At 40.9% G+C, this 25,900-nt stretch overlaps 2 protein-coding genes across 2 annotated transcripts; both read right to left on the reverse strand.

The window, feature by feature from the left end:
- Positions 1 to 2,091: 2,091 nt before the first annotated feature.
- On the reverse strand, positions 2,092 to 14,370 carry LOC143325365 (kinesin-like protein KIF23). Its single transcript, XM_076738368.1, has 23 exons — positions 14,281 to 14,370; positions 13,300 to 13,366; positions 11,857 to 11,985; positions 11,634 to 11,739; positions 11,110 to 11,246; positions 10,895 to 11,007; positions 10,028 to 10,198; positions 9,095 to 9,207; positions 8,854 to 8,975; positions 8,523 to 8,625; positions 8,317 to 8,396; positions 8,097 to 8,216; positions 7,662 to 7,821; positions 7,380 to 7,544; positions 6,819 to 6,985; positions 6,509 to 6,682; positions 5,974 to 6,192; positions 5,422 to 5,736; positions 3,951 to 4,184; positions 3,688 to 3,776; positions 3,044 to 3,104; positions 2,849 to 2,889; positions 2,092 to 2,705 (listed from the first exon to the last, which is right to left on the reverse strand). Exons 1-23 carry the CDS (start codon positions 14,292 to 14,294, stop codon positions 2,690 to 2,692), a joined length of 2,916 nt encoding a protein of 971 aa, XP_076594483.1. The 5' UTR covers positions 14,295 to 14,370; the 3' UTR covers positions 2,092 to 2,689.
- A 769-nt stretch (positions 14,371 to 15,139) lies between these two features.
- Positions 15,140 to 24,312, reverse strand: paqr5b (progestin and adipoQ receptor family member Vb). Its single transcript, XM_076738380.1, has 8 exons — positions 24,184 to 24,312; positions 23,764 to 23,891; positions 20,242 to 20,447; positions 19,456 to 19,582; positions 18,735 to 18,779; positions 17,783 to 17,879; positions 16,779 to 16,923; positions 15,140 to 16,187 (listed from the first exon to the last, which is right to left on the reverse strand). The coding sequence occupies exons 1-8, from the start codon at positions 24,235 to 24,237 to the stop codon at positions 15,898 to 15,900; spliced, it is 1,092 nt and encodes a 363-aa protein (XP_076594495.1). The 5' UTR covers positions 24,238 to 24,312; the 3' UTR covers positions 15,140 to 15,897.
- Between the last annotated feature and the right edge of the window lie 1,588 nt (positions 24,313 to 25,900).

The raw sequence follows: 25,900 nt of genomic DNA on the forward strand, positions 1-25,900 counted from the left end.
GCTGAGATATGATACAATCCATTCAATATTTATTATAGACATTGTACATATATATATATATTTTTTTTTTTCCATTTTTTTGTATATGTCCAGGGTTATTTTTATACATATTCATATATGCATCTATTTTTTCCACCCACTAGAAACAAATCATCTGGGTAAACATACTGTACTTGACCAGTAAAGATGATTCTGATTCTGAACATATTTGTCTACTAAAATACAACACGCTCACCAATAATGCAACCAAACGGAAAATCCCAGCATCGCTCTAACACCTTGTAAAACCTCCCATATAAAAAGTGGCAGTTTTAATATCTGAAGGCCCATAAAAGTCTAACGACAGGTGACAGGTAACGACAACACCTGTGGGAACAACTCAGCATTTGCTATTTAAAATTCTGCTATTTTAGTCCACCATGAAATTGTCCTGGTGCTTAAGAGAGCAGGCAGCGTGATTGACTTCATGTTCAGTGGAAAGGAAAAAAAGGGAAAAAAACAGCCCGATCAACCAGTTCTGGAAGCCTAATTTCCTTCTATAGTCAATTAGCCAAGTGCACATTGCCCATTACCACACGTACTTTCCAGCTTCATTTGCTGTGAAGTGAAAATGTGGCAATTTCAATCTAAGGGGGACATTAATGACAGTTCATCATCCAGGCAGAAAGCGGTTCAGGAAATCAGTGACCTGATCATCCTGGTTGTCCACGCAGTAACTGTGAAATGATACCAATGAGGAAGCAGTGCATCCTGGGTAAAACAAACTGTTTAGAGTCCGTGGCAGTGACTGAGTCACTTCCATGAATGGATTACTGTCAAACTCATTGGATTCTGAGGTCATTCCAGGTCTGGAAAGTAACTTATATAGAGAAAAGTGGATTATAAAGCCAGATTTGATAAATATCACATCAGATTTAGCCTCAAGAAGATGCAACCCAAATATTTTTGAAGCAGACATAAGGCACATACTCCTCAATGATCTGTTTAGAAATGTGTGCTTAGCAAGGGTATTTACTTCCACCTGCTGTTCACATTGTAAACTACAAGTTCTCTGTTCCCTATGCTGTATGTGTGCACAGCAACCATTTAAGCCTGACCAGACAGCGGATTTCACAGATAGCATAAATGTAAAACTCACTGCATACATACTACACATCTCCATTCAGCACAATATCATCAATAAAATGTGCAAACTTGTTTCCGCTTACAGATCCATTAGTACTAAGGCATATTTAAATGACATTACTTTTAACTCGAAGATTGCAGAACAACATTTTACTGTCATGAGTGTTCATTCAGAATTAATGCTTTGTACTGGATGAAGGATGACAGAGTGCTCACAGAAGCTGATGCCACAACAATCTGTCCCTAACACCTACATCCTCAAAGCGTTTTAAACACGTTGGTGGAATTTCACACGAGCAGAATGCAGAGATCCAGTCCACGGGATTTTAGCAATGGTGAGAAAAAAAATATAGACTTGCTAGTGTATGCGTCTCCCCGTTTGTGTAGTTTGGTTTGACATTTCTCACCTGTTGACAGGCCAAAAAATGTTGCACAAACAGGGATAAAGTGTCCACTTGTCAGCAAGGCAAACTGAGCGCTTCGCCTTCAAGTGAGCCTTTGACTTCAGGCTGAGTGGGTCATTGTGACAAAATGTTGCAGGAAATGTGTGTTTGACCTCTAGCGTGTGGAGTTCAGCCTCTCACCATGCAGCTTATTGAGAGGAAGCCCCATTGCCAGTAAGATGAATGTAAAAAGGTAAAATTTCCAGCGTAATGTGTACAATTCATTTCTTCATGCTATCAAATATCATCAGAATTATTTCATAATTACTTCCAAAATTATGTTTCTTTTTGGTTTAGCCAATGTAAAACACATCCTCAACAAAGGGAAACGACTAAGTACAGAGCAATTATTGTTTTTCCTCTATTCTGATCAGACACTGAGAACCTTCCAAAGCTTGGTAATTTGTTCAAGTCCTGAGAGATGGTGACTTAAAACCCTTCTGTCCTCATGGATTAAGAAATCATTACGAAAAGACTTTGTGTTGGAATAAATTTAATGCCACCAAAAAAGTGTGCGCTACATCTTAGGAGTTGCTTCAATAAACAGGCGTCATTACACGTATTTACAGCGAGAGATTGATTTAAGCAAAACCTACTTTCTGGCTCAATATTTACAGCAAAATTTCTACACATTTCCAACAACAGTGTTCTGTTTTTTATCATCAGCAATATGCATCCAACACATGAATAACCCCTGGAGAAAAAAGCAAGCAATGACACTTCACAGTAAAACAAAGCAAAAAAAATGGTAAGAAATGGTATTGTTCTAAAGCTCACATATTCTAATCTTTGGATAGAGGTAACAGGCAGTAAAAAAAGCATCAAATGTATCAGGGATTATTCATATTGGGCTACTTAATATGCAAATATGTTTAAGAAGTAATTATTCCAGCATTCAAAAAGGCAAAAAAAAAGCACACTAATCCAGCATTTTACAAGTGACATATTCTAAATTGTTAACGTCATTTTGGCTATGATTAAATTATATTTGCACCCTAATAATTTGTAATAAGATCAGATATAATAGAAAAATGCTCTGACTGCCAGATAGATGCATAGTTTAACATGGCGGTCCCTTCACTGTCCCGAGAGTCAGGCAAAGTCTTCACGTGTACGCCAACTTAAGGCTTTCTGCGTCTGCATGACAGAAAAGAGAAAAGCACAAACTTCCATCACTCAAATTTTAAATCCAAGGCAAAAAGCCGGAAAGCTGTCATCTATGTAACATGGTAAACCGTTCATACGCACAAACGTGCACACACATGCTTTTATTTGCTTACTTATGATACACATTGCTTGTACTTGTGCCTGCCACTGGAGCCTAACAGAAGGAAAAGGTGAAAATGGGTCAAGACATAGTGTAAATTAGGGCAACTGCATGAATTAAATATTAACTGTACACCAAAATGACCAGAAAGAATAAAAACAGTAATTTTATATTTTTCTGTTGCATCTTAGTTTAATTTTAATCTTACCCGGTTTTCTATGTCTTCCACTGGAGCTAGTCCTTCTCCAGACCCTGATCGCCTCTTGCGACTGAAACAAAAAGGCTTTTTGTCAGACAAAACATGAAATAGGATTCCCCCCAACTTAAACTTCATTTTACAAATGTGGCTCATAATAAGCATAAATAAAATTTGTTGACATTTATCATATAAGAGCTAAAAGCTAGCCTAATTAGTGACTAAAATCTCTGTAGATGTTAACATGAACTTGGTGACATTTTACCTGTTCATCATCAGAAACCTTAAATTTCCATTTGTTACCGCGGCTGATCTGATTAACAAAACATACCTACATTTATATTTCTGTTTTTCAGCCTTCACTTTGCTGTTTGAATGTGTAAACTGTGAAAGTTCATGCTGCAGAGGCTAAAAGTATGCGGCACCTAAACACATCTTATAGTCGTTCATTCACAAATACAAGTTGCTTTTAACTTCAAGTTTAGGACATGGTTGGACTTCTAATCATGACATGATGCTGTCAAATATGTGAAAACTACAGGAATCACTGAGTGACAGAATGAAAAACTGTGCCTGTAATTTATAGATAATTTCATATTGCTCTGTGCACACACTTAGAAATATCCCATCCTGTAGTACCAGCACTAATACTTCACCTTGGTGCAGTTGGGCACTCTTGCTTTAGTGTCTCAATGTCTATAAACTGCACAGCTTGTCCTCCGCCTCTCGTTTTAAAAACATTGCCCTGAAGGAAAATACAGAAAGACACACATACTCTCAAACCACATGGTAACTCTGTCCAAGTAATATCTAAAACAGGACCCCAGCATGAAATAAAAAAAAAAAGTGATTAAGAATCAAATTCATGCAACATTTTAAATAATCAGAAGTCTCAAATTAAGCAATTACGTAACGTTACCTTGATCAATTTGGTCTCGATCTCCCCGTCGGAGGCAAGCTCTTGATGTCTAAGCACATATTTGTGGCATTTAGACAGAGCTTTCTCGTTGGGGGTCGACACCTTGATTGCATTGGGTATGATTGGCTGCATGACAGTGTCTAGGTCCAAATTAGAGGGTGGTTTGTGGTCTACCCACTTCTCCCCACCCGCAGAGTGTGAGCGCCTGTGCATTGGATGGACTGGAGGAGCCATCTGGTGATCCCAGTGTGAGAAAGACAAAGTTATTCACATGTGACACCAGCAGGGATCATTCAAAGATTGCCGGGTTAGTAGGTCGATCATTACAGGGTGTTAGCTTGTATTGAAAATAAATGTATGACTGGGAGTCCAAGAGGGACACTGGGCGTGTTCCACTGGATTTTTACATTTCTGGTAAATAGGTTTTTCAAAGGTATTGCTGTCCTCAAATCACATCCAGTATTCTGTCCTTCCAGTTATACAAATTTTCATGAAGTGACTGAAGCACTGCAGTGAGAGCAGCACAGAAGAGTGAGTGAGAATTAACATGCAAAGCAGAAATAGTGTTGAAATAGGTCGAGCAATCAAGGCAACATGCAAACAGAATACAGATGTGGTTTGTAGATCAGGTTTAAGAGGTGGTCTGAAGCACATGTGACTGATAAAGGTTTTAAACATCTTTTCGTTTTAAAATGCCAACTGATGGAATCAAGTCTAAGGCATTAAAACTATTATAAGATTATTCTGTTTGGTCCCAACACACTGACTTCGGGTGAATGAAGAAGTCCACTATCACATGGTGCTCCCAATTTCAACTTTTGTATGGTCCACCGTGGATTGAAGATTTCACTTCTGCTTGGCAGCGATTAAAGCCTGATAATCAGACTGAGCTACTGTTTCGTTTCACTTCATTAATCATTCATTATTTGAATCGCTGAGGATAAAAATAAAATAAATAAATGTTGGCCCCTATTCAAAGATCTGGAAACAGGCTAGGTGAAAGTATAATTTTACAAATTTTGCAAATCACAGGCCTGATTCAGACTAAAAGACCAAACAGTTGCACATGTGCACATATTGTAAGCCAAGTAGCTCCGTATGGAACGGCAGGTTTGAGGTGGGTCATGGTCCGTTTTTGTCATTGTAAGTGGTGCACCTGAAATGTGTGATGATAAGGAAAAAAAACAAGTCTCGAGAGCACTTGGCAACAAGCAGAAAGAACGCATGAACATGATAGAACTACTCATAAGGCTTAAGATGCAAGTCGAGAGGATCTACGAGCATGACAGAGCAGCCTGCCCTACAGTCTGGATGACTAGCCTTCACTGATGTTGCACTTCTACTCGATGCATTTCTAAACAAGCAGACATCTACCGTTAACATTCAGAGTGAAGTTTTACACCAAGGCAAGGCTTAGACTACAAGCTTGCAGAAAATAATCTTAACGGTCTAGGTTCTCACACACACTGACCCTTGTGCACTCTAGGTCTAGCCCATAGACAAGAGTCGGAGCAGGGGCCTCAGTCTCTGGGGCCCAGCGCTGGCCTCTCCTGCGACCCACACTGCTGGTGCTGTGGCATGCGGTGGGAGTCCGGCTCCTGTACTGGGGAGTCCCAGGGTGCTTAGCCTGGCTGCTTGAGCCAACAGGGAGCCTCTGCTCCCACTCAGAGATGCAGGAGGCTACTGAGCGATAGGCTGAGGAGGTGGAGGTGGTGGAGGTGGGGTAAGGGTCCTGAACTGCCCTAACACTGGGTTGACTTTGGTGGGAGGGAGTTTGGCTGAAGTCCTGAAAAGTGATGTGGGAATGGGGCCAAGCATTGTGGGTGTTAGGGTCTCCAGATGAACACAAATGCACAGCAGGGTAATAAAGTAAAGAAGCTGCTGTGAACAGTGAGCACAGAAATCTGAGAGTTCATGTTTCAAATCATCACAGTCATAATTAGTACCATGCAAATTTCCATGTTAAGGTTTGATGAGAGAGTGCACACTGATGGAACAGGCAGTTACAGAGTAAATAACTCACAGGAAGTGGTGACGGTGACGCAGACCTCTTCTGGGCGATGTTGCGATCTCTCTCCCGTGAGGGTCTCTCAGGCTTCTCTGGACGCTCAGTGGGACGGCTGCCACCGCCGCCGCCACCACTGCTGCTCTCTGTCACAATGGCCTTGAGCTGCTTCAGCTTTTCATCCTTCACCCACAGCTTGTTCTGCATCTCCAGCTGCTTGGCGTTCACTCGCCTCTCCTAATTAGAAAACACCAGCAGGAAACAATTGAAAGAACAGTCTCATTGTTTAATCATACCTGACAAAATGATCTGAGGTATCGTGGCTCACATTTCTCATTTCTCAATGAAAGGCATATAGGCGATATATGAATTTCACCTGATGAAGGTTTGAGGAGCAAAACACAGTAAATACATCATGTTCAGAATCAGTGAATGTGCAAGGACAAACCTACATATACAGCTCCACTGATGTAAATTATTGACATGTGCAAGCCTTCAATAGACAAACCAAACGTTACCATATAGCAGGGCTGCGGTCAGTAATTCCACTTACACACTCCTTCTCCCACTTGTTTTTTGTGTCCGTCACCATGCCCTGCATGCGCTGCTCCATGCGCCTCCTCTCTGACAGCTCTCTCTGCAGCCTTTGCTCTCGAGTCTCCAGCTCCTGCTCGAGTGAGCGTTTGTCCTGCTCGTACATGTCAGTCGTCTTCTGCAAGATATCGACCTGAGGAGGACGACCAGTAGTGTGAGGAAAAAAAAAAGGGAATTCTCAGGGCCTTATTTTTGTAAGCATGTTTAAAAAGTTGCAAATCGTTTGTAGAAAAGATTAGGACAAGTTTGTGAAGTGAAGAATGCAGCACCTTGTATTCCAGTGTTTTGGATTTCTTCTCTAACCGCTCTATCTCCATCTTCTGGTTAATGAGGACTTTTTCTTTCTCGCTCAGTTTGCTTCGTTGATCGTGGAAGAAGGCCTCCTTTGCAATGAGCTGGCTTTCACACTGCTGAAGCATGGACATCAGCGCACTGGCTGAATGAGGACAAGCACATCAATGTAAGCTGTTAATCATTCGGCATGAAATGTTGCTTCTCCCTCGAGACAAAAAAAATAGAATCAGTGAGACACACACACACACACACACACACACACACACACACACACACACACACACACACACACACACACACACACAAATCACAATTTGCCGACTAACCTAGAATAGGGGTCAGCTGCTGTTCTGACTAACTGAAAGGCTCACCAGCAGATGATGAGCTCACTTGAATAAATATTCCCTTTCAAAAATGAATGATGCCTCATTGCTGTACTGAATAAATTGAATAATTCACTGATACCTAGACTCAGAGATGAAGTAGGCTCTCTATACACCAGAGAATTATTTGTGGTGTAGGAGATGGGCCTTTACCAGTTTTGTTGAAGTTGTCTGTCATCATCTGACGGATACGGTGCCTCCTTTCCAGCACCTCAATCAGGCGGGGCAACGTCTGATCATCAGCTGGGTCCACCAGCTCACAGGGAGGCAGGGCTGGAAGGCTTTCTATGAGCTGATTCAGAAGATCTGGGTCTTCCACTGAGTGAATAAGAAGAAGTCATGGGAAAGTTAGTGTGGAACTAGTTCACACAGAAAATAAGACAGCTACATTTCTTCACAGTGTGCTAGTAGTAGTACAGACTTGAGGTGATTTACCAGCATTGCTGGGACCTCCTCGCTCTTCCAGGCGACGTGACAGCTCATCTCTGAAGACCTGGTTTCTGTGTCTGCGTCCTGCAGCAAAGCCACAGATTGGCCGGTCAACCGGCCGTGCCACCTCCACCTCCTGGGTCATCTCTGCAAAGCGCATCACCAGCTGCAGCACATAGAGTGAAATACTATTAGAAAAACCCTCCTCAGTTTCCTCAAAGCACACAGCAACACCAAATCAGATGTGGATGTTTGGAAACTCACACTGTTGGGTTTCAAAGAGTCACCAGTTATCTTAGAAGTATTTGTATTTCTTTGTATTTGGTGGATTTGACATCAAACCAGCCAGTCGTTGTAATGACAGTTCAGACTTCACACAAAGGAAAGCCACTGAGATTAAAGAAACAACACTTTACGATCAAGCCAAATACAATGTCTTACCATAGTTTCATCATAATCATCAGCCTTTGGGTTGACACACACAATCATCCTGACTTTTCCTTCTCCATCAAAGTAGTTTTTAAACAGATGTGTAACTTTAGAGTCCCTGTATGGCACCATCTGGAAGAAAAAAGGCTCTGTGAAACTGCACCGACTGGAAAATTGAGAATACTCTGCACAGAAAAAAATGAAGCAACAGTCAAATACATAAATTATCAACCTTATTAGTTCCACACATCTGGTTTTCACGCAGGACTTCCATACACGTGCGCAGTGTCATCAAGGACTGGTTAATATTTCCTGTAAATGAGACAATGCTTGAGACGTTTGGTGTCTAAACAAACATTATTTATAGACACACTAAAAACCAGTCAACAGAAACGCCTGTGGCTTTAGACACGGACCCACGGTAAAAAATGAACTGACCTGCTTCACGGAGACGGTTTCCCTCTGCTCTGGTTCTGCTGGTACGCTCACTGCCTGCCAGATCCACCAGACACAGCTGGCTCACATTCACCTGGCTTTTGTCCTGCAATTTATTAACACACTGTTAGTATCAGCAAACATCGGCTTCTTCTTGGCACATGATGTGTACCTGCTTTCTGTCAAAGCCTGATAAGCTTAAATTGAAAAACAGAGTGGATCCACGGGCTTTCTTTGAATAAATATTTATCATAAAAATCAGAGATTACACATTTTTACATAAAACAAAATGGAAAAACATCTCTCAGTACATTACTATGGGGCTGCATGTCACCTGTAGAATGTGGTCCCCGTCAGCATCAAGTGGAGCCTGGGCCAACTTCACTGTGAACACACTGTGGGAGCGACTGGATTCACGGTTGAGTTGAGTATTGGCTATCCTCCTTTTCTTTTGTCCTGGACACAGATACAAATGTTAGGAATAAAAACACAGCTTAAACGTGTTTAAAAACTTACAGTGCCAAACTCTATGATTCAAATTGGGCTGTGTATTCAGGAAAGTTATGACCACTCACCCTTCCAAAACACTTCAAAAGCCTCCTCTGTAGATTTTACCTCCACCTCTGTGCATCCAGCGACATACATATTATGGTTTTGATCCTCACGGAGAATCTTGGATTGAGGTGGTCTGAAACAAGTTGATGAAAACAATCGATATACACCAACAACATAACACGACGTGTCGCTTTAGTAAGACGAGCAGCAAAAGCTAAAATGACAAATAACTGATGTTAGCATCAAAGTTCAAATAAAATATAATCTAGGGAGACACACAAACACATTCAGGGGTACAGACACATGCACACTGCGTTTGCACACAAGGTTGAGCCATTCAGGGACATTAGTGTCTCCACACTAACAGCAGGAAGCCAATCCTTGAAGATGACAGCCACAAAAATGACACAAAGCTAATAAGTTACACCGATGCTATTTACAGGGCTTTGGATTAATGGGATGGAAAAGCACTGATGACCTACGCAACATATCAGCTACAGCCAAGTTATGACTACGAATAAACAGAGGACTGTTAACTGTACTTCTACTGGACACCCTTACATGAACTCATTGTTCCGTACAGGCGTGCCTCCACCAAGCCACCTGACAAAAACAGATTTTTAAAAAGTGCATCTTGTCAACACAGAAACAACTGCAGAGTAAAAAAATTCTATGTCTAAATGAACTTATTCAGAACATACACAGAACACAGTCAAAGTGGTTGTCATTTAGTCAGGTGTGGTGGCTCAACTACTAAAAAAACTTTGGTGGTGCATATTAGTTGGGTGTAGCTGTGTTGGGATGCTGCGCAACTCAATTTGTGGACAGAGTCATTCATCACACATTAATAGCACCACAAATAATCTGGATTCAAATAAGATTTGTACAGACGAGCCTTCAACACAACGCTGTGTTTCAAAAAGCACAGACTGATTTGGAATCCAGTCTCTTACTTTGGTCTGATTGGATCAAACGGAGCATCTTCCAGGAGATCATAGATATAGTTGTTGTAGACCTCGATGTAGGACACAAAGATGCTGTAACAACAGTCTTCATCCACGTTGTCAGATTTAGATGCCTCCTCTGAGCTGATCATGTCTGCAAACTCTGGGTCAGCCTTCAGCCTTTAAAAAATATATATAATCCACAATTTGTCTGTTTCTCTTAAATTTCTGCAGGATAGAGTATAAGTCTAATAACAGTTTAATAAATGTGCATCGTATGAAGAAGAGCAATTTAGTGGCACTGAACTTTGGGACATAAATAAACAATACACTTCTGCTTGCCTTTGTATCTATTGCAACATTTCTAACACTTGGCAGGTTTCTGTCCACATGCAGCACTAAGTTTAACCAAATTTCCAGAACATCAGCAATGAAAATGCAAAGTACTCTGCGGTACCATCCACCACCATTATGCAAGGATTAGATGTTAAGCACCTCCAGATAAACAGCTGGTGGTGCTAATTCTCCACTCAGATATTTAAGCCATAGCTAAAGGAAGGGGTGCAACAAGAAAATACTGCAGCAGTTAAACTTTAAATAGTAGAAAATGACATGGAAACAGTTATATGTAATATGACATTTCAGTTAATTTTATCCAGCTGTAATGAAACAGGTGAATGGAAATGATTGGATTATGCAAAATAAGTGGGGTCAGCCCAAACAATCGTGACCAGGCTGTTAGGTAATAATTGTGACAGACCTAATGAATAATGGTCTAAATGTGGTTTAAATTCAGTTCCCTCCAATTCTATCAGTATTTCTGAACACCACAAACAATAGAGAAAGTAAAAGTGAAATAAAATGACTCATAGGTACCTGGAGGAGGGCGTTTTAGGCACCGACTGCTGACTGTCTCGCTTCTGTCTCTCCAGGAGAGCATCAACTTGACTCTGGATCTCCATCCCATTTTTGTCATCTGGTTTAAACACCTGATAAAGATTTGAAACGCTTCAAGTAAATGTCCCACCGTTCCCCAAAAATGTAATCCTCTTTCAGAGTCCAATGAGACAAAACATTAATGAAAATCTTACAAATCTTTTGGCCTGAAAGGGGCCGATGCTGTTGAAGAGCATATCTAGACAACGGGGGAGGAGTCCACCTTCCCCAGGTGAGCCAGTCATGGTGAAGGTCTTACCACTTCCAGTAACACCGTATGTAAACAGCAGACCTGTGAACAAGGAACATCATAAGTACATAGCCTCTTTTCACACAGATTAGTGCTGATGTCAGTGATAAACACTATTTATCCGACTATTGTGTTGGTCAGATAAAATTTGTGACTGACAGTAACAAATCCCAAGGTTTTAAATGTTAAACTACATAAAAGCTGAGGAAAACAGTCAATCTTTACACCTGAGACTATGGAATTTGGAAAATGCTTAACATTTTTTCTTGATAAACTTCAATGATTAACCAATTATCAAAATTGTTTTGAACCAAATTTTGTGTTGAGTAACTAATCCTTTCAGCACTATAGACAATAAATGGTCCATTTAGAATTCTGCATCGTGCCCATCATATACTTCATGGCTCAAAAACCCTTTAACTCACTTACCGTTCTTAGAGTGAATGAGGTCCTCGACCAGTGGCTTGGCAACATCTTCAAACAGCTCCATTTGAGTGGTATTAATACCAAACACTTTTTTAAAGGTGTACTGTGTCTAAAGGAACAATAATGAGAAAAGAAATACATGTGATGGCATTCAATAGAAAATAGACAATAAGAACTATTGTTATTATCACAATGTAAACCTGTTATATAACAGAAACATACTCACCTCTTTGTATTCCCCATTGCGGTTGGCTTTAAGGCCATCAGGAGCATGTAGCTGAATAGTGGAACTGCTGATCATCTCAATACAACATTCCTCATCTTCTGCTCCGAGTGGACGTATACGGCAGTATACCTGCACAGAGAAAATCCAATACATTTTCAATCAGTTTGAGGCCACATATCTGGATTTGAAGTCTGTCCATAAGACATCACAGCTGGAGGAACTACATTCAAATAAACTTCATTTGAGCGCAACATCACAAAGACTATAAGTCCACTAATTACCAATCAGCAGTGGCATGCAAACATTTTATTTTTATCTTTTATAGTTTCAAAATAACGAAAATGGAAAAAGGCCAGAAGCAAATGATTGGGCTGCATGGTCAGCACTTAGTAACATTCCATTTGCCAACTATCACAGCTTGTTAACTTTAGCTTTTGTTGCCAAGTAGGAGTCTTTCAGTTCTTGTTTGGGTGAATCTTCCTTGCAAAAGGCTTCTAGCTCTGGGAGATTTGTGGGCCGTCTAGCTTGTGCTGCTCTCCTGAGGTATACCCACAGATTCCCGATGATGTTTAGCTCTGAGGACCATGACAGCCATGGTAAAACCTTCAGCCTGTGCCTCTTCGCGTAGTCCATTGTGGACTTTGGTGTGTGTTTGGTGTCATTATCTTGTTGTAGAAGTCATAATTTTCTGCCAGAATTTGATGGTATTTAACTGACTCCATTCTTCCCTTTTCCAGTGAAATGTCCCCCCATGCTACTGGCTGCAACGTAACCCCTGTACTTTACAGGTGGAGAGGGAGAGGTGTTCTTTTCATGATATTCTGCACTCATTTTTCTCCAAACGTACATTTGCTCATTGCCGCCAAAAAGTTCTACTTTAACTTAATCTGCTTAGAGGAGCAGCTGCTGATTGTTGGGGCAAGATTTAAGGAGTCAGAGTATTTCTAAAGCTCTAAAGTCTGCATCACCTGCCCTCTCCGAATGTTGACTGTGAACAAGCCATAGCCCTAACAAGCTAACCAAGGACCTTGGTCAAAGTTATGAGAGCTCCAATGTCTCAATCTTTTGTGTGGTGCTCCTTTCTGTTTTTCCGTCTAAAATCTTGCTTACAAAGTTCAAGAAGATTGTTCATGTTTAACTTACTCATTTACTCGTTTTCATGTCACTGTACATACATATAGATGTATACACCCAGACTAACAGTTTCTGCAGTGCATTTTTTGAATTTGCATCTGGGTGAATGTAAACAGCAGCGACAAGAGAGCGTTGCTAATACGGTCATTTTAGCATTAAAAAGGTGACATCTGGGAAAGATTGTCCACTAGCTCTGACTGCATTTGAGCACCAAGCATCTTTGATGTAAAGACACTCAGTCCTTTGACTGCAGCTGTGGTGTCATATTGTTTCAGTCTGAGGACTAACAAAGTAAAAGTATTAACTTACTCCAACGGGATCTTTCTCTATGTTTGATGCCTTTTTAGGGCCAGGTCTCCGAGGAGTCTTCCCTTTGCTGAGCGATAAAACAACAGGAAATCAAGGTCAAACACACACAAAAAAGTACATTTTCTAAGTTAATAATCCAGATAATTCACACTACACCTGAACATCACCTGGCTCACACTCTGAGGTCAAATTCAACATCAAGGTGTTGGGTGGTGTTGAGGTCAGGACTGTGTGCAAGCCAGTCAAGCTCATCAACACCAAACTCAGAAAGATATTTCTTTATGTCAATTGTCAAGTAGAGACAGTAAAGACCTTTTCAAAAAAAAATTGGAAACAGACATCTTGCCTTAAATAGCTTTTAACATTAAGAACTGGAGCCGAGGCTCCAAGGCCAGACCGTGGAAGACACCAAATCAGACCAAGAGTCATTGCGTGTATACACAAGTATATGGCAAAAGTGCCTCCATAACTTTGGTAATATAGTGTAATATTCTGTGATACAGTATGTGCCTTATCCCCACCGCCTCTTAACCTCAGGTACGCGAACTAACGTTAGCTAAATTAGCTCAGGTACCACTTGCTAACGTCCATTCATAGGTGATTGACAAAAATATGAATTTAACATTACACTTGCTAGCTGACGTTAAGCTAACCAGATGTATTACGTACTGCCGTTTTCACAGAGATGTGAGGTTAAAACCAATCTGTGATTCCCTTGGTTGAAGAATTAACAATGACCTTAAACACCAGTGCTGACCAGGTGCCAGTCAAGCAGCGTTAGCTGGCGGCTAACGTTAGCCAAACTAACGTCACGCTAACATGAAGAAACAAGCCCTGCTCTTTATCTTGACTCGTCTTTTTCTAAAGAACAATCAGCGTTAATTCAATGGATAATCTCCTTAACTTTTAACACACTGCGCTGTTGTAGACTGTAAACGATACTAAGATAAGATACTCGATGTAATAGTCGGCAATACTCACCCAGGTCTCTGCATTGTTGGTGTTGTTAAACTCCTCTCCACCGCAAACCAGAGCGCCTTCTCGATTTGAAAAATTCCCTCTTGTGAAACTTTTTCCGAGTGTCTGATATTTCAACCAATCACAGTGCAGAAACGGCGTCCAAACGCGGAAGTCCCGCCCCCAGCACGTCAGCCTGTGTTTTATACGGTCAACGGCGAAAAGGGATCAGCCCCCTGATCGACGATGACCCAAGAACTTGATTTTACTTTGGATTTATCCTGTACGGAATATTCTGGAAATAGTAACCGTTTCTGTGATTCACAGGCTGCGTAGTACTCCTCATGTTGTGGTCTAAACAAAGAAACAATACTTCATTTAAACGCTAATTCCTGACCTAAATGGAATGGAATGAATGAATGGAAAGCAATATCATTAGTTCAGCAAATTCTAGATAAAAATGGTCAGAAACAAATCTTAAGTCTGTCTAAATGATATTCTTAATGTAGCTAAATTGCCTAATCAAATGGCAGCAAAGGCATAAAATTTGAGAAAGTGAGATGAGATTATTGATTTGATACCATTTTTTTCTCGTCTCATACATCAATCTATAAACAGTGCCTTGTATTGTCCTGTATCAGTGTAAATTATAATAGATATTTATGGCAATATGCTCCTCTTGTTCTTATACATGTGTATGTTACATTGTGTGTTCATGATTGTTTTGATTGAATTAAAAAATGAATTGATACTGTGCCTTACAAGACAAAACCTAAATTAATTTGCGTGATTGTTTTAAGAAAAAGGACGTACTTGATCATTTATGCCGTGGCTCCCGTTTAGAATTAGAATGACATGCAGGCAGGTTTGGCTAATAGTTTATTTGAAAAACCATAATAAATAACATGGTACATAAATACTCTTGGATTTGCATCAACGGACATGTGACATGTCACACAGGTCAACTGGAACAGAAAGAGCGATCATTTGAGGGAAATAAATTACTGTGAAAATGTTTGGTATGTATTGAATAACTTACATTAACAGTAACTGAACTTGCTACTTTGCAGGCAGCTCAAACTCACGAGCAAAACATTTTTCTTCCCTTGTCATCTCTTTTGTCTTGACATGTTTCATATGAGTGATGTACAGTCACACTGAACATGAACAATCCAATGGGCTGTGTGCAAGCACTCACACAAGAAATATAAAATAGTACAGTCTGTAAATGCAGTACTATAATTTCAAATTGAATATGAAATTATCATTTTGAATTGTACAGTTTTTGCTCTCTGCAGCTCTTCATACCCCACATGTGTGGAAATCAGAGAACTGTGCAAAAGATAGTTATAAATATATAAAGCACTGGCCCATAATGTAGCTAACCTGCTACATTAGTAGCTTTTTGCAGGAACAAGTTTCCTTAGAAACATTTAGATTCATTACATATTATGGTAACAAACATTGTTTAATTTCCACTGTTTGTTAGTGCAACCTATGCCCTTATTTTCAGTTTACCCACAGATCTAACAGCAGTCATCACGGTGATGCCCGAAGGCCAAAAACCACCATGAGTTTAGTGCAGACTGCAAGTTATGATTCACTATGTCCTGTGACCAGCTGAGATCCCACAGATGTGACTTATGAAGATTTAGCAGCAGGGCAGACTTTATTTGAGGTTTTCTTTGGGCCTTTACCATGTTTCTTCTCTGGGCAGACTGGGGCAGAGAGGAGAGGCAGGCTGAAGAGCATGATGACAGTGAAATTCACCACCACACAAAACATCGCTGCACCCACTGAGTTGGCAAAGGTGATGGGTATGGAGTGTTCAAGGAGCCAGGGGCGCCGCGTCATCATGTCCTGTTCAATGGCCTTCATCTGGAAGTGGGTGCCGAGGATGCCGCACACATGGAACAGTTGATGGCTGTGACCTGCAGAGGGAGCAGTCGAGTTGTGTTTGAGCTCAGGCAGCAGTCACATGTCACAGTGGAAAGAGAGGCAGTAAATTCAAGCCCTCATAACTGAGCAAATGAGTCACATTGCCAAGTGAATTAAACAGGATTGGAAAACTCTGGAGGTGGTTACGCATTAGCTTTATTTCACAATGTTTAACAAATGAGAATACATCTACCGTGTTAATGTGAATCCAGTGTTTATTTGTCATGGGCTAAGATCAGAAAAATGACGTCTGACGCTGAGCTGTAAAAAACACTGCACTCACAAGCTACCTTATTGATCTGGAGACTAACTCTTCCAATACTGTAGGTGCACATGAATGCTGCAAGTTTAAATCACACCTTTTGTTTGTAAGCATATTGATATTATCATCATCTCAGTGTTTCTCCCAGTTTTTCCCCAAATGATGAAGGAGAACTTTTCATTGCATGCAGTGAGGGTGTAAGGTTGGTGCTGAGCTGAACTGCTGAACTGAGGGAAGCAGCAAACTGGCTGGCACACTGAACAATCAAACCAATGCTTAACATGGTAATGAAAGCAGCAGCTACTCCTCCGGTCAGTCTTACCTATGTAGTCGAAGCTGCCAGGTGCCAGGCGCTCAGGTAAATGTGTGGCAAACAGAAAGCCTGTGAGGAAAGCCAAGGCGATGTGGTTGTAGTGGAGGATGTTGGTATCATTGTCTGTACAGCCTTCCCCTTCACAAAGAAACACCTGTGAATGCAACACACAGAGCAATTTTAACAGATTATACTGCTTTCACTGTTATTCACAAAGCTGCTTTTATGACCTTCACATTTCTTAATGAGGCATGAAATTCTTAACTAACGGTCTGTTAGTGGAGCCGCTGGGTGACTCCAGCATCAGACTGTGGTTCTAGTCTCAAGAGTGAATGCGGAAACTTTTTTGATGCGAGATTTTTACGAGACACAGTTATTGTTTTGTAGACCTTCTCAAAAGCCTTTCATGCATCCTGCTGTCCACCCAACCTTGCATCATAATCAGTTCCTCACCTTCAATAAAACGACTCATTCCTTTTATGATATAATAAAATGTTTTGTAACTCTGCAACTCTCAGTCTTAAAGCACTGGTGATTTGATCCTGTGTAATGTTTGATATACTTCATTTCCAATACAAGAAGAGAACTGACCTCTTATCAATGAACTGCAAAAGGTTCTTATTATGAACCATGCATGTTCAGAAATGAACGTATATCATGTAGGTGCCATTTTAAAAAACTATTCAGGTGAAAAGTTCTTTGACAAAAACTGTTTTGTGAAGTAAACATCATATATGATATCATAACTTGTGCAACATTTACAATGTACATTAACACAAAGTAATGTTTCTGAGAGTGTTTCAAACATTGTTACAAACATTTAACGTGACACTATTTTTACTTCTAAGGCCATTTATCCCACATACTGGACTTTATGCTCCAAACTCAGACCTCTGTACAACTGCTGTTACACAGACAGACAGACAGACAGACAGAGACACACACACACACACACACACACACACACACACACACACACACACACACACACACACACACAGATGGAGCCCTACCCTGTAGAACAGAGGAATGTTGTCAAACAGGTAGGGGTAGGCAAAGGCAACGACACGCAGATATTTGCTGTACTTTGGACTTTGGCATTCAGGGAATCTGAAATAAAAGAAGCACGATGTCACTGTTAATAATACCAAACATTACTTCTAGTATATTAACTGAATATACTTGTGAGTATATTCACTTAATATTCTTACACTGTAACACAGCTGTGGATGAAACGTATCACCACAGGTAATGCCAGGATTATGTGATGTAATTAATATGTGATTCATTTAATACCATAATATTAAAATATTAAAGCAATTAAAATTGAATTTCAAGCCATGAGTGTATAGTAATCCATGTGTCATGTCATCATTCATCAGCACAGAGGATTGAGTGTGCTGTTTAAAAGCAGCAAATTTCCAGATAAGCAAAGAAATCCATCAAAAACATTGAAATTTAAATCATTAAAAGCAATTGGGACAGACTGCACATAAATAATGTGCCTCACAGAACTTCCATATACACACGTTGAAGAAAAAAAAAAAAGTTTATTATCCATACATTGCACAATGCCAGAGCACATCAATCATCTTTGTTTTCCTTTTCTGAGTTTAAGTCAGAGACTCTGTTGATACACATCATGTTCTGCCACCTTTTTGTCAGCTCCTCTAACCTGCTCAGCTGAAACTACAGCCAGAGTAAGTTGTTGTTTTGGGTTGGTCCCTGTAGTCACAGTTAAGGTAACACCCATTGTATTAAACAGCCAGTTGCTCAATTTGCTTTTTAAAATCACAGCGTGTAGATGAAGTCTGTCTGAAGGCTTTCAAAGGAAAATCACACATTTTCAAAGGATTCAGTTGCATTCATCTATTGCTGCCATCAAACGAGGCACAATAAACACAATTTTAGATGGAATAATGAAGTGATTGAGAAGCAGATTTTTAGCAAACACACAGTCTTTACCTCTTCATGATGTCATTATTATATTGCTGAAATGGTAAGCCAAGCCTTAGCAGTGGGGAGAGATGAGTGAAAGAACAATAATTAGCTATACCAAGGCAACATTAACGCAGTACATGAGGACATAACAGTGCTAAAAATATGACAATTGTTGTAAATGTGAGAGGTAGAACAGTGCTGTTTTAATTCAGAATGAGTCCTGAAGGTGTTTCTCCATAAGGACAAAGGTCATACACACTTTTGAAATGTCTCTTTTCACTGGTCATTGGATTCACAGGATTTATTATACAAGTTGACTCAAACCTTACAAATCTAATGGATCAGGACTAGAGTTTTTATGTATGAGATTGTCTGTAATTTCCAAATTAAACTGTGATCTGAATGACATTGAAAACTGAGACAAGCTGGGAATAAATCAGCACAGAATAAGGCAGTTAGCTAGTTAGCAAGAACTTGAGAGATATTTGTTCTAAAAATGATTTATACTGTACAGGAGAAGCTACAGTATCAAGTTAAATGATTATTTATCAGTACATTTAAATAACAATGCTAACTTTGGAAGTAAAACAGCTTTCTGGGTGAGATTAGCTTCACTCTGTGATTTGAAAGTGGGGCAAGCTGTTAGCATGTTGACATGATATGCATGCTAACAGATCAACATACGTAACATGCTACTCTTTTTTTTTAAAAGAGAACATGAAGATTTGGTATTATCTCAGCGTACCTGGAGTAGCAGGCGACGGCGGTGCAGATGACAGTGTTGAGCACTGCGATGGGGACGTAGCACTCGTGGAAGAAGCTGTTCGCCCACTTGTCCGGGAAAACATACGCTGAATAGCTGATCGCTGACCCTGCAGCAGGACACCCACAATGTAAAACTGTGAACTTTTAACACTGTATTACTATATAATGCCAATATAATGCCATCCAATACCACTATACAACAGAGAGTCAATCATTGCCTAAAGGAGACATTAAAGCTTCACAAAAACAGAATTTACTACAGGGCTGTCTTATTTGAAAGAGTCAGATTGTGAACATTTTTTCCCCAATCGATAAATCGTTTCAGCCATTCTTCGATCAAAAATGTCAAACATTAAATGTAAGGATTTGCTGTTTTTCTTTGTCATTTATGAAAGCAATTGAAGAGTCTTTGGGTTTTGGACTGTTGGTTGAACAAGAGAAGCGATTTGAAGACGTCACTTTAGGCTCTGGGAAGTTGTGATGACTAATGAAACCGAACGATTAATAGATTTATTATGAAAATAATCAGCAGATTAATCAATAATGAAATTAACCGTTACTTCCAGTCCTGTATAATTCATTTTTAAAGACTTCTGTCTTTTTTTCATGAGTGCACCATGCACTTCTTTTACAGACCATATCTGGTTGAGATACCATGTTATTAAGTTACTAACACAAGGTCAGCAACAACATTGCGCATGTGGATGTAAAAGAACCATTCAATACTATTATACACTCTGGGTGACAGTGGACCACAAACACTCACCCAGGCTGTAGAAGCTAAGGGCACCGTAGTCAAAGAAGAAGCAGATGTGGCGTGCCCGTGCTGACATGCTGCTGAAGGTGTGAGCACAGCTCGATGCCAGCGGATAAATGCAGCAGGAGAGCAGGAAGATCACCAGAGGCCAGGTGAAGGAGTCCTGCCATGCTGTCTGAATCAGCACCACCGTCACCAGTTTCCATAAGAAGTACCTGCCAGGACAAACGGTTTACGCTGAGTTGATTCAGCTGGAGTGGATGCCGCAGTACATTTGATATTTCCAGCTGAATAACGAGAGCAGAATTAAGTCAAGTCATCAAATAAAAAAAGGGTAATACAACTGGATTTAATTACTCTAATTAGGAGTGTCTTCAGTCACACTTCTTAATCTTAATCACTTAGTCTTGGAGCCTGATCACTATATCTACAGTCAAGTAAATGACACCAGACATAGTACAAAAAGGAGCAGCAAATGAGTGTGTAAACATACAGAGGACATGTCCAAAGTGTCTAAACGTGCAGATACTTCCACACAGGACATGAACGTATATATGATGACTGAGTACCTTTGAGATCTGTACGGTGCTTTTTCTTTTTAAATTTACGCTTCTGACCTATGGACAGAGCCATGATAGCTGTTTCCACCTGCTTCTAGTCTTTATGCTAAGCTAAGCTAACTCCTGCCTTCCAGCTACAGCTCCGTATTTCAAGCAGACACAGACACGAGAGGAGCGTCCATCTTTCCATCGAGCTCAGTAACAAAGCAAATAAGCATATTTCCCAAAATGTCAATCATTTATTTATTTAGCAAATCAAAACTGCCTGGAACATGTCAACAGCTCCTTGCTGTGAAGTGACAGTAAATACTGCAAAATTAACTCACTAAGTAAGAGACTTATTAATGAGAAAAACTTCAGTGTAGCAGAAATGAATAAAACATCCTGTGAAATGTCCAGTTACATATTATTATTACCACAACAATTATTATTTTCAGGTGATTTTACACTAGTGAAAACATGAATTATTTGCGGGCTGGGGAGGTCATTATTGTACTTCCATTACCTGTCAGTGCAAGCAAACTCAAGACGTTCACGGTTAAGTGTCACATTCATCTTCACTCAATTAAATCATGCATTTATCACCAACTGTCAGTTGCATAACAGCTAACAGTTGTACACAAAAAGCTTAATCTATCAGGAGGTGATAGTTTGCCGTCGGTATCTGTGACTTGTGGCCATTGTTTCCACGTCTCAGTGCACCTCATTAACTAATAAACATTATTTGTGCTTTTCCCCGTCACTGAGCAGTTAACTAATTGTGGCAACTCCTACAGTGTAGACGCTTAAGCACAGATCTGCTCATTAGCGGCTGGCCTGCAGATCTGTGCCAAGCCCCATGACACAAGCACCCATGTGTCCTTAGCATATCTTTAACACACACACACACACACACACACACACACACACACACACACACACACACACACACACACTCACTCTCCCTGGACTATGCAGTCAAAGCAACTGGTATCAGCAGGGAGGAAGTGCAGTGTGGCCAGTGGGAGCAGTAACCTCTGTAGAAACTTCAAATCATGACAGACTCACATCAACACAACACGATAATTGCAGCAGTTACAGAGCCTCCACCAGTCATGGACAGATTTAACCTCCATGCTTCCCCTCTGTCTTAAATCCCTCAATACACTGCAAAAAACATGTAAAGATGAGAAAACTCAACGAAACAATGCAACAAGCTGCAAAGTCTCCTGAAGTTTAATCAACGTTATAGCCAACAAGTTGTGTCAACTCAGTTTAAGAAGTCAGGCTGTTTGTTTAATCAAACAAGTTGGTAGTTACATCACTTCCTCACATCAACAAGAACTTCTTTGTTTAGATGACTTGAAAGTTTCAAAGTACACAAACTTAAGACTTTATCCAACAAGTGTTTAGTTATACTGTCTATAGTTGTTAGACTGGATTTCCAGCTTGTTTGTAAAGCTGTGTCAGGTTTGATTCCCCCACACACAACACAACACATATGAGGCTGAAATCTGTTACATGACTTTCCTCAAATTAGCAAAAACAAAGCTTTCCGGAGAATTTTAAAGCAAGTATAACACATGTTTGGCGGTGTGCTAACAAGCTAAAAATGCACCTAACCAATCAGCTGCATTGTATACCAAACAATGTCAGTTTGCACAGCGCATGGGACAAAGCTGTGTAAACGTATGAACTGACTAATGGATAAACGAGAGGAGAGCACTCAGTAGATTGCAGATCTCCAACAGGTGTGTCTGGGAGCATGTGGGTGGGGAAAAGGGCGTGCAGGGTAGGCTGTGTGTCCAGTGTGTTTGCATGACAGTTGTGGAATGAAGGGGAGACAATATGTATGTTACAAAACACCAGCAATGCAAAATGTGAGTTTCAACATGAGTGGGGGGGGGGGGGGGGGGGGGGGCAGCAGTTAATGATGGGATAAAACAGAGCAGTCAATAAAATAGGTTTTTCAAAAACAGTGAATTGAAACTGAAAAAACAGTCAGAAATGTGCACAGAAAATATTAGGCTGGTGGGTCCAGACATGACCAAATGAATGATCTCCTCCGGGCTGAACAGCCATGGGGTTAGGGACCGTACTGTACAACTGTGCTGAGAGTCCTGTTGGACTCGTGGCTTGTTGCACATGAAATGCCGTTGACAGGGAGACACTGTGAGACCACAGGAGGTCTGTGAGACCCACATGGTTGCTGGGATGTATGATTTCAAAACAAACCTGTGTGCATGTACAATCCCTCTCACATTACGTCCATCAGTCCAGACTGATGGCTGCAAGTGAGTGATTTGGCCCGTACGTATCCTGTGCCAACTCCACAACAACTTTATTACAATATAAAGTCCACTGCTCTCCTGGCTTCTATTTAACTCCTTGAGGAGTGCATCTAAGCTCATAAATATACACTGGGATGTAGCCACTGACTTACATTATGAATACTAAGGAGACAGACCTTGTAAATGTTGATATAAGCAGTAAAAGTTAATGGAAGTCTTCAGTCCTTCGTGTGCCAGAACTGATATAAATCCTCTACCTTTGTGTCACGATAGATATCGAGCTACAACTTCAGAAATGTCAGCCTGTAAAACTACACAATGAAAATCTGGATTACTCTCTGACCTAAAGCATTTTTTTAACATCCTGCTGGCTTGTTCAGGCTCTACTTTGCTTCTGTGAGAAGTTGGTTGTGTTTGGTGTGAATAAATCCAAAATCACAGAGGATGTATGATTGGACGAAGGTACTCCCTTTGCTTCTTCAGTCGTGCATGAAGTGCTTTTCCTTCAACTGACTGTACTCGGTTGCTCTGCTGTGACCTCTTGCACATATCATACCACTCGCCTCCGAAAGCATGCTGAACGTAAATTCCTTCAGGTGTGTCACATGTTGGAAGTCTATCAAACACATGACAGGTAACACAGGTCTACAGTTCCTAAAAATGTGATTCACCACAGCAAAAAAAAAAAAGCAAAAACGTACCAGGTGGGCAGAAAGTGTGTCCAGATGTTGAGCGTCTCATTGGTCAGCTGGAAGAGGCTCAGGATGCAGTCAGTGGCCGAGCTGTAGGGGTGTCGGTAGCCGGAGATGATGCTGTCCTCATGGAAAACCTCGAGAGAGAAAAAGCTCTTGTTTAATCCTCAGTCAGTTTTACAAGTTTTTGAAACCTGTTTTTCTCCTTCTGAACAAAGTGTGATAAAACACAGCGTTTAATGTAAAAACCTGTCGGCTTGTGGCTCTGTGAGCAAATGAACACACCTTTTCATACATCCGACTTCTTTAAAATAACCAGGCGTGTTTTTAAAAAGTTACTGGCCAAGACCCCCCCCCCCCCCAAAGTCCAGCTCAGTCTGACTGTGTGGAAGCTGAAATGCCCAGAAAACAGAGTGAAGATGAACTTACTTTGGGCACTTGATTGATGGTGAAGACTCGAGGAAGTCTGATGAGGCTGAGCATGATTTCTGCAAGCTGCTGCTGCTGCTGCTGCTGCTGCTTTCTGGGAGGAGAGCTCAACTGAGGCCGCCGGCAGGTTGTGCCTCTGTCTTTATAAGGCTTGTGTTGCCATGCTGTCCTCAAGGTTTCACCCCTTCACCTCCTCCCTCTTCAAACCCATCGAGAATATCCAGTGTACCTGTGCCACTCCTCCTCCTGTCTCTCTGGAAGCGTATGTGCACACAGGTGTTTTCTCACACACACACACAAAGGCATGTACAGTCACACAGAGAAGCTGCTCGGCCACAGCGAGATTTGTCTGTTAAGGAAGACTAGTTTTTCAAGATTAGACCAGAATTAGGCCACTCCTCACGAATTCAGCCTCAATCACGACATCTTAACATTCACATAAAAAGACAGTTGTTTCCAAAACAAAGCTCTTATTTCTGTAATTGCATAATCGTCTCAAAAAGGAATGACAGTCAAGCCAATAAGGCAGGTTTTGAGAAAATAAAATATCCCTTCAGTAACGTATAACAGCTGTGATTGTCAGTAATGATCTGCAACGGAGACCATCTTAGTCATTTTCCTGCCCGAAACTCAGCTCAGAGCTGAACTTAACCAGTGCCGCCTGACTTTCAGCAGGTCCAGATAAGGCTAACATCATGAATGAAGGGTGTGAATCGGTCTGGTTGAAAAGTCAACTGAGTTGGTCTCCCGGTTGAACCGACTTGTACCCATGTGCCCTCGGAACGACGGCAGCCGTCACACCTTGCAGAGACGGCCGAGCCCGTCGATCGGATCAGGGCTCGTTATCTTGTTTAAACTCTGAGGAAATGAAAGCAAACACAGCTCACTGCTCACCGCACAATTAGGACGTGGAAGTGTGAGATGTTATTTGTGGTTTGTTTGATAGTTTGCTCCTGTCACAAATAAAAAGTCAATCACATTTTGCGGGCATGAAGTATTTTTTTGTTTTGAGCTCAGTAGCCTGTAGCAAAATGTCATGCTTGCTTGAGTTTAAACAGAAAAGTTAATGCTTCATCTCAAAGGCTTGATGGAAAACTCAAACTATTCTGGCTTTAAATGCCTAATCCTCAGTGCCAAGCTTCTGTTTACCAGTCTATTCAAATTAGACCAAGTATCATTAAAGCATGCATCATCATGACCACAGAAGTCAGCTCTAGATTCAAGTGCAATCTCCAAACCATCAGCCTTCGCTTTCATTACACCCACTTTCAGCAGTCCACCATGTTGTATTATAAGCTGCAGTCACAACAGCGATGATGAACTACAGCAGAGCACCTTGGGATCTCATTCCGCTTTCTCTCAGAGGAGCAGCGCTGCAGCCAGAGTCAGAGCAACACCACACACCACGTCAAAAAGGAATAAACCAACAGGAGATGTGTGTCTGACTGGAAGTCAGTGTGGTTTGGCATAGAGTCAGTTAGCACAGTTAACATGTGAGTGAATATGGAAGTACTTTAGTGGCAAGAGCATAAACAAAGCCAAAAGCTGAGGGTTATGGCCCAAGAGAGCCGCAGGATAGAAAACAAGGTCAAGAGACAACAGCAAAGTTATTTGAATATGATGAAAAAGAAAAGAAAAACGCTGAGCGGGAAGTGGCAGCAGTCTCTGCTGAGCAGTTTTATAGTTAAAGTTTAACTTGGCTTGTTTGCTTTAATAT

This window comes from Chaetodon auriga, chromosome 1, assembly GCF_051107435.1.
Source record: "Chaetodon auriga isolate fChaAug3 chromosome 1, fChaAug3.hap1, whole genome shotgun sequence".
Classification (NCBI taxonomy): Eukaryota; Metazoa; Chordata; class Actinopteri; order Chaetodontiformes; family Chaetodontidae; genus Chaetodon; species Chaetodon auriga.

Excerpts from the sequence above, each read along its gene's own strand:
- LOC143325365 (XM_076738368.1), bottom strand. Across the intron at positions 9,208-10,027 it reads TTTGATCCAATCAGACCAAA|ACCACCTCAATCCAAGATTC; the intron begins GTAAGAGACTGG and ends AACTTGTTTCAG. Across the intron at positions 3,105-3,687 it reads GAGTGCCCAACTGCACCAAG|TCGCAAGAGGCGATCAGGGT; the intron begins GTGAAGTATTAG and ends TTTTTGTTTCAG.
- paqr5b (XM_076738380.1), bottom strand. The coding sequence starts at position 24,237 with ATGCTCAGCCTCATCAGACTTCCTCGAGTCTTCACCATCAATCAAGTG. Across the intron at positions 20,448-23,763 it reads ACACACTTTCTGCCCACCTG|GTACTTCTTATGGAAACTGG; the intron begins GTACGTTTTTGC and ends TTGTCCTGGCAG. Across the intron at positions 18,780-19,455 it reads GCCGTCGCCTGCTACTCCAG|GCTTGGCTTACCATTTCAGC; the intron begins GTACGCTGAGAT and ends CCCACTGCTAAG.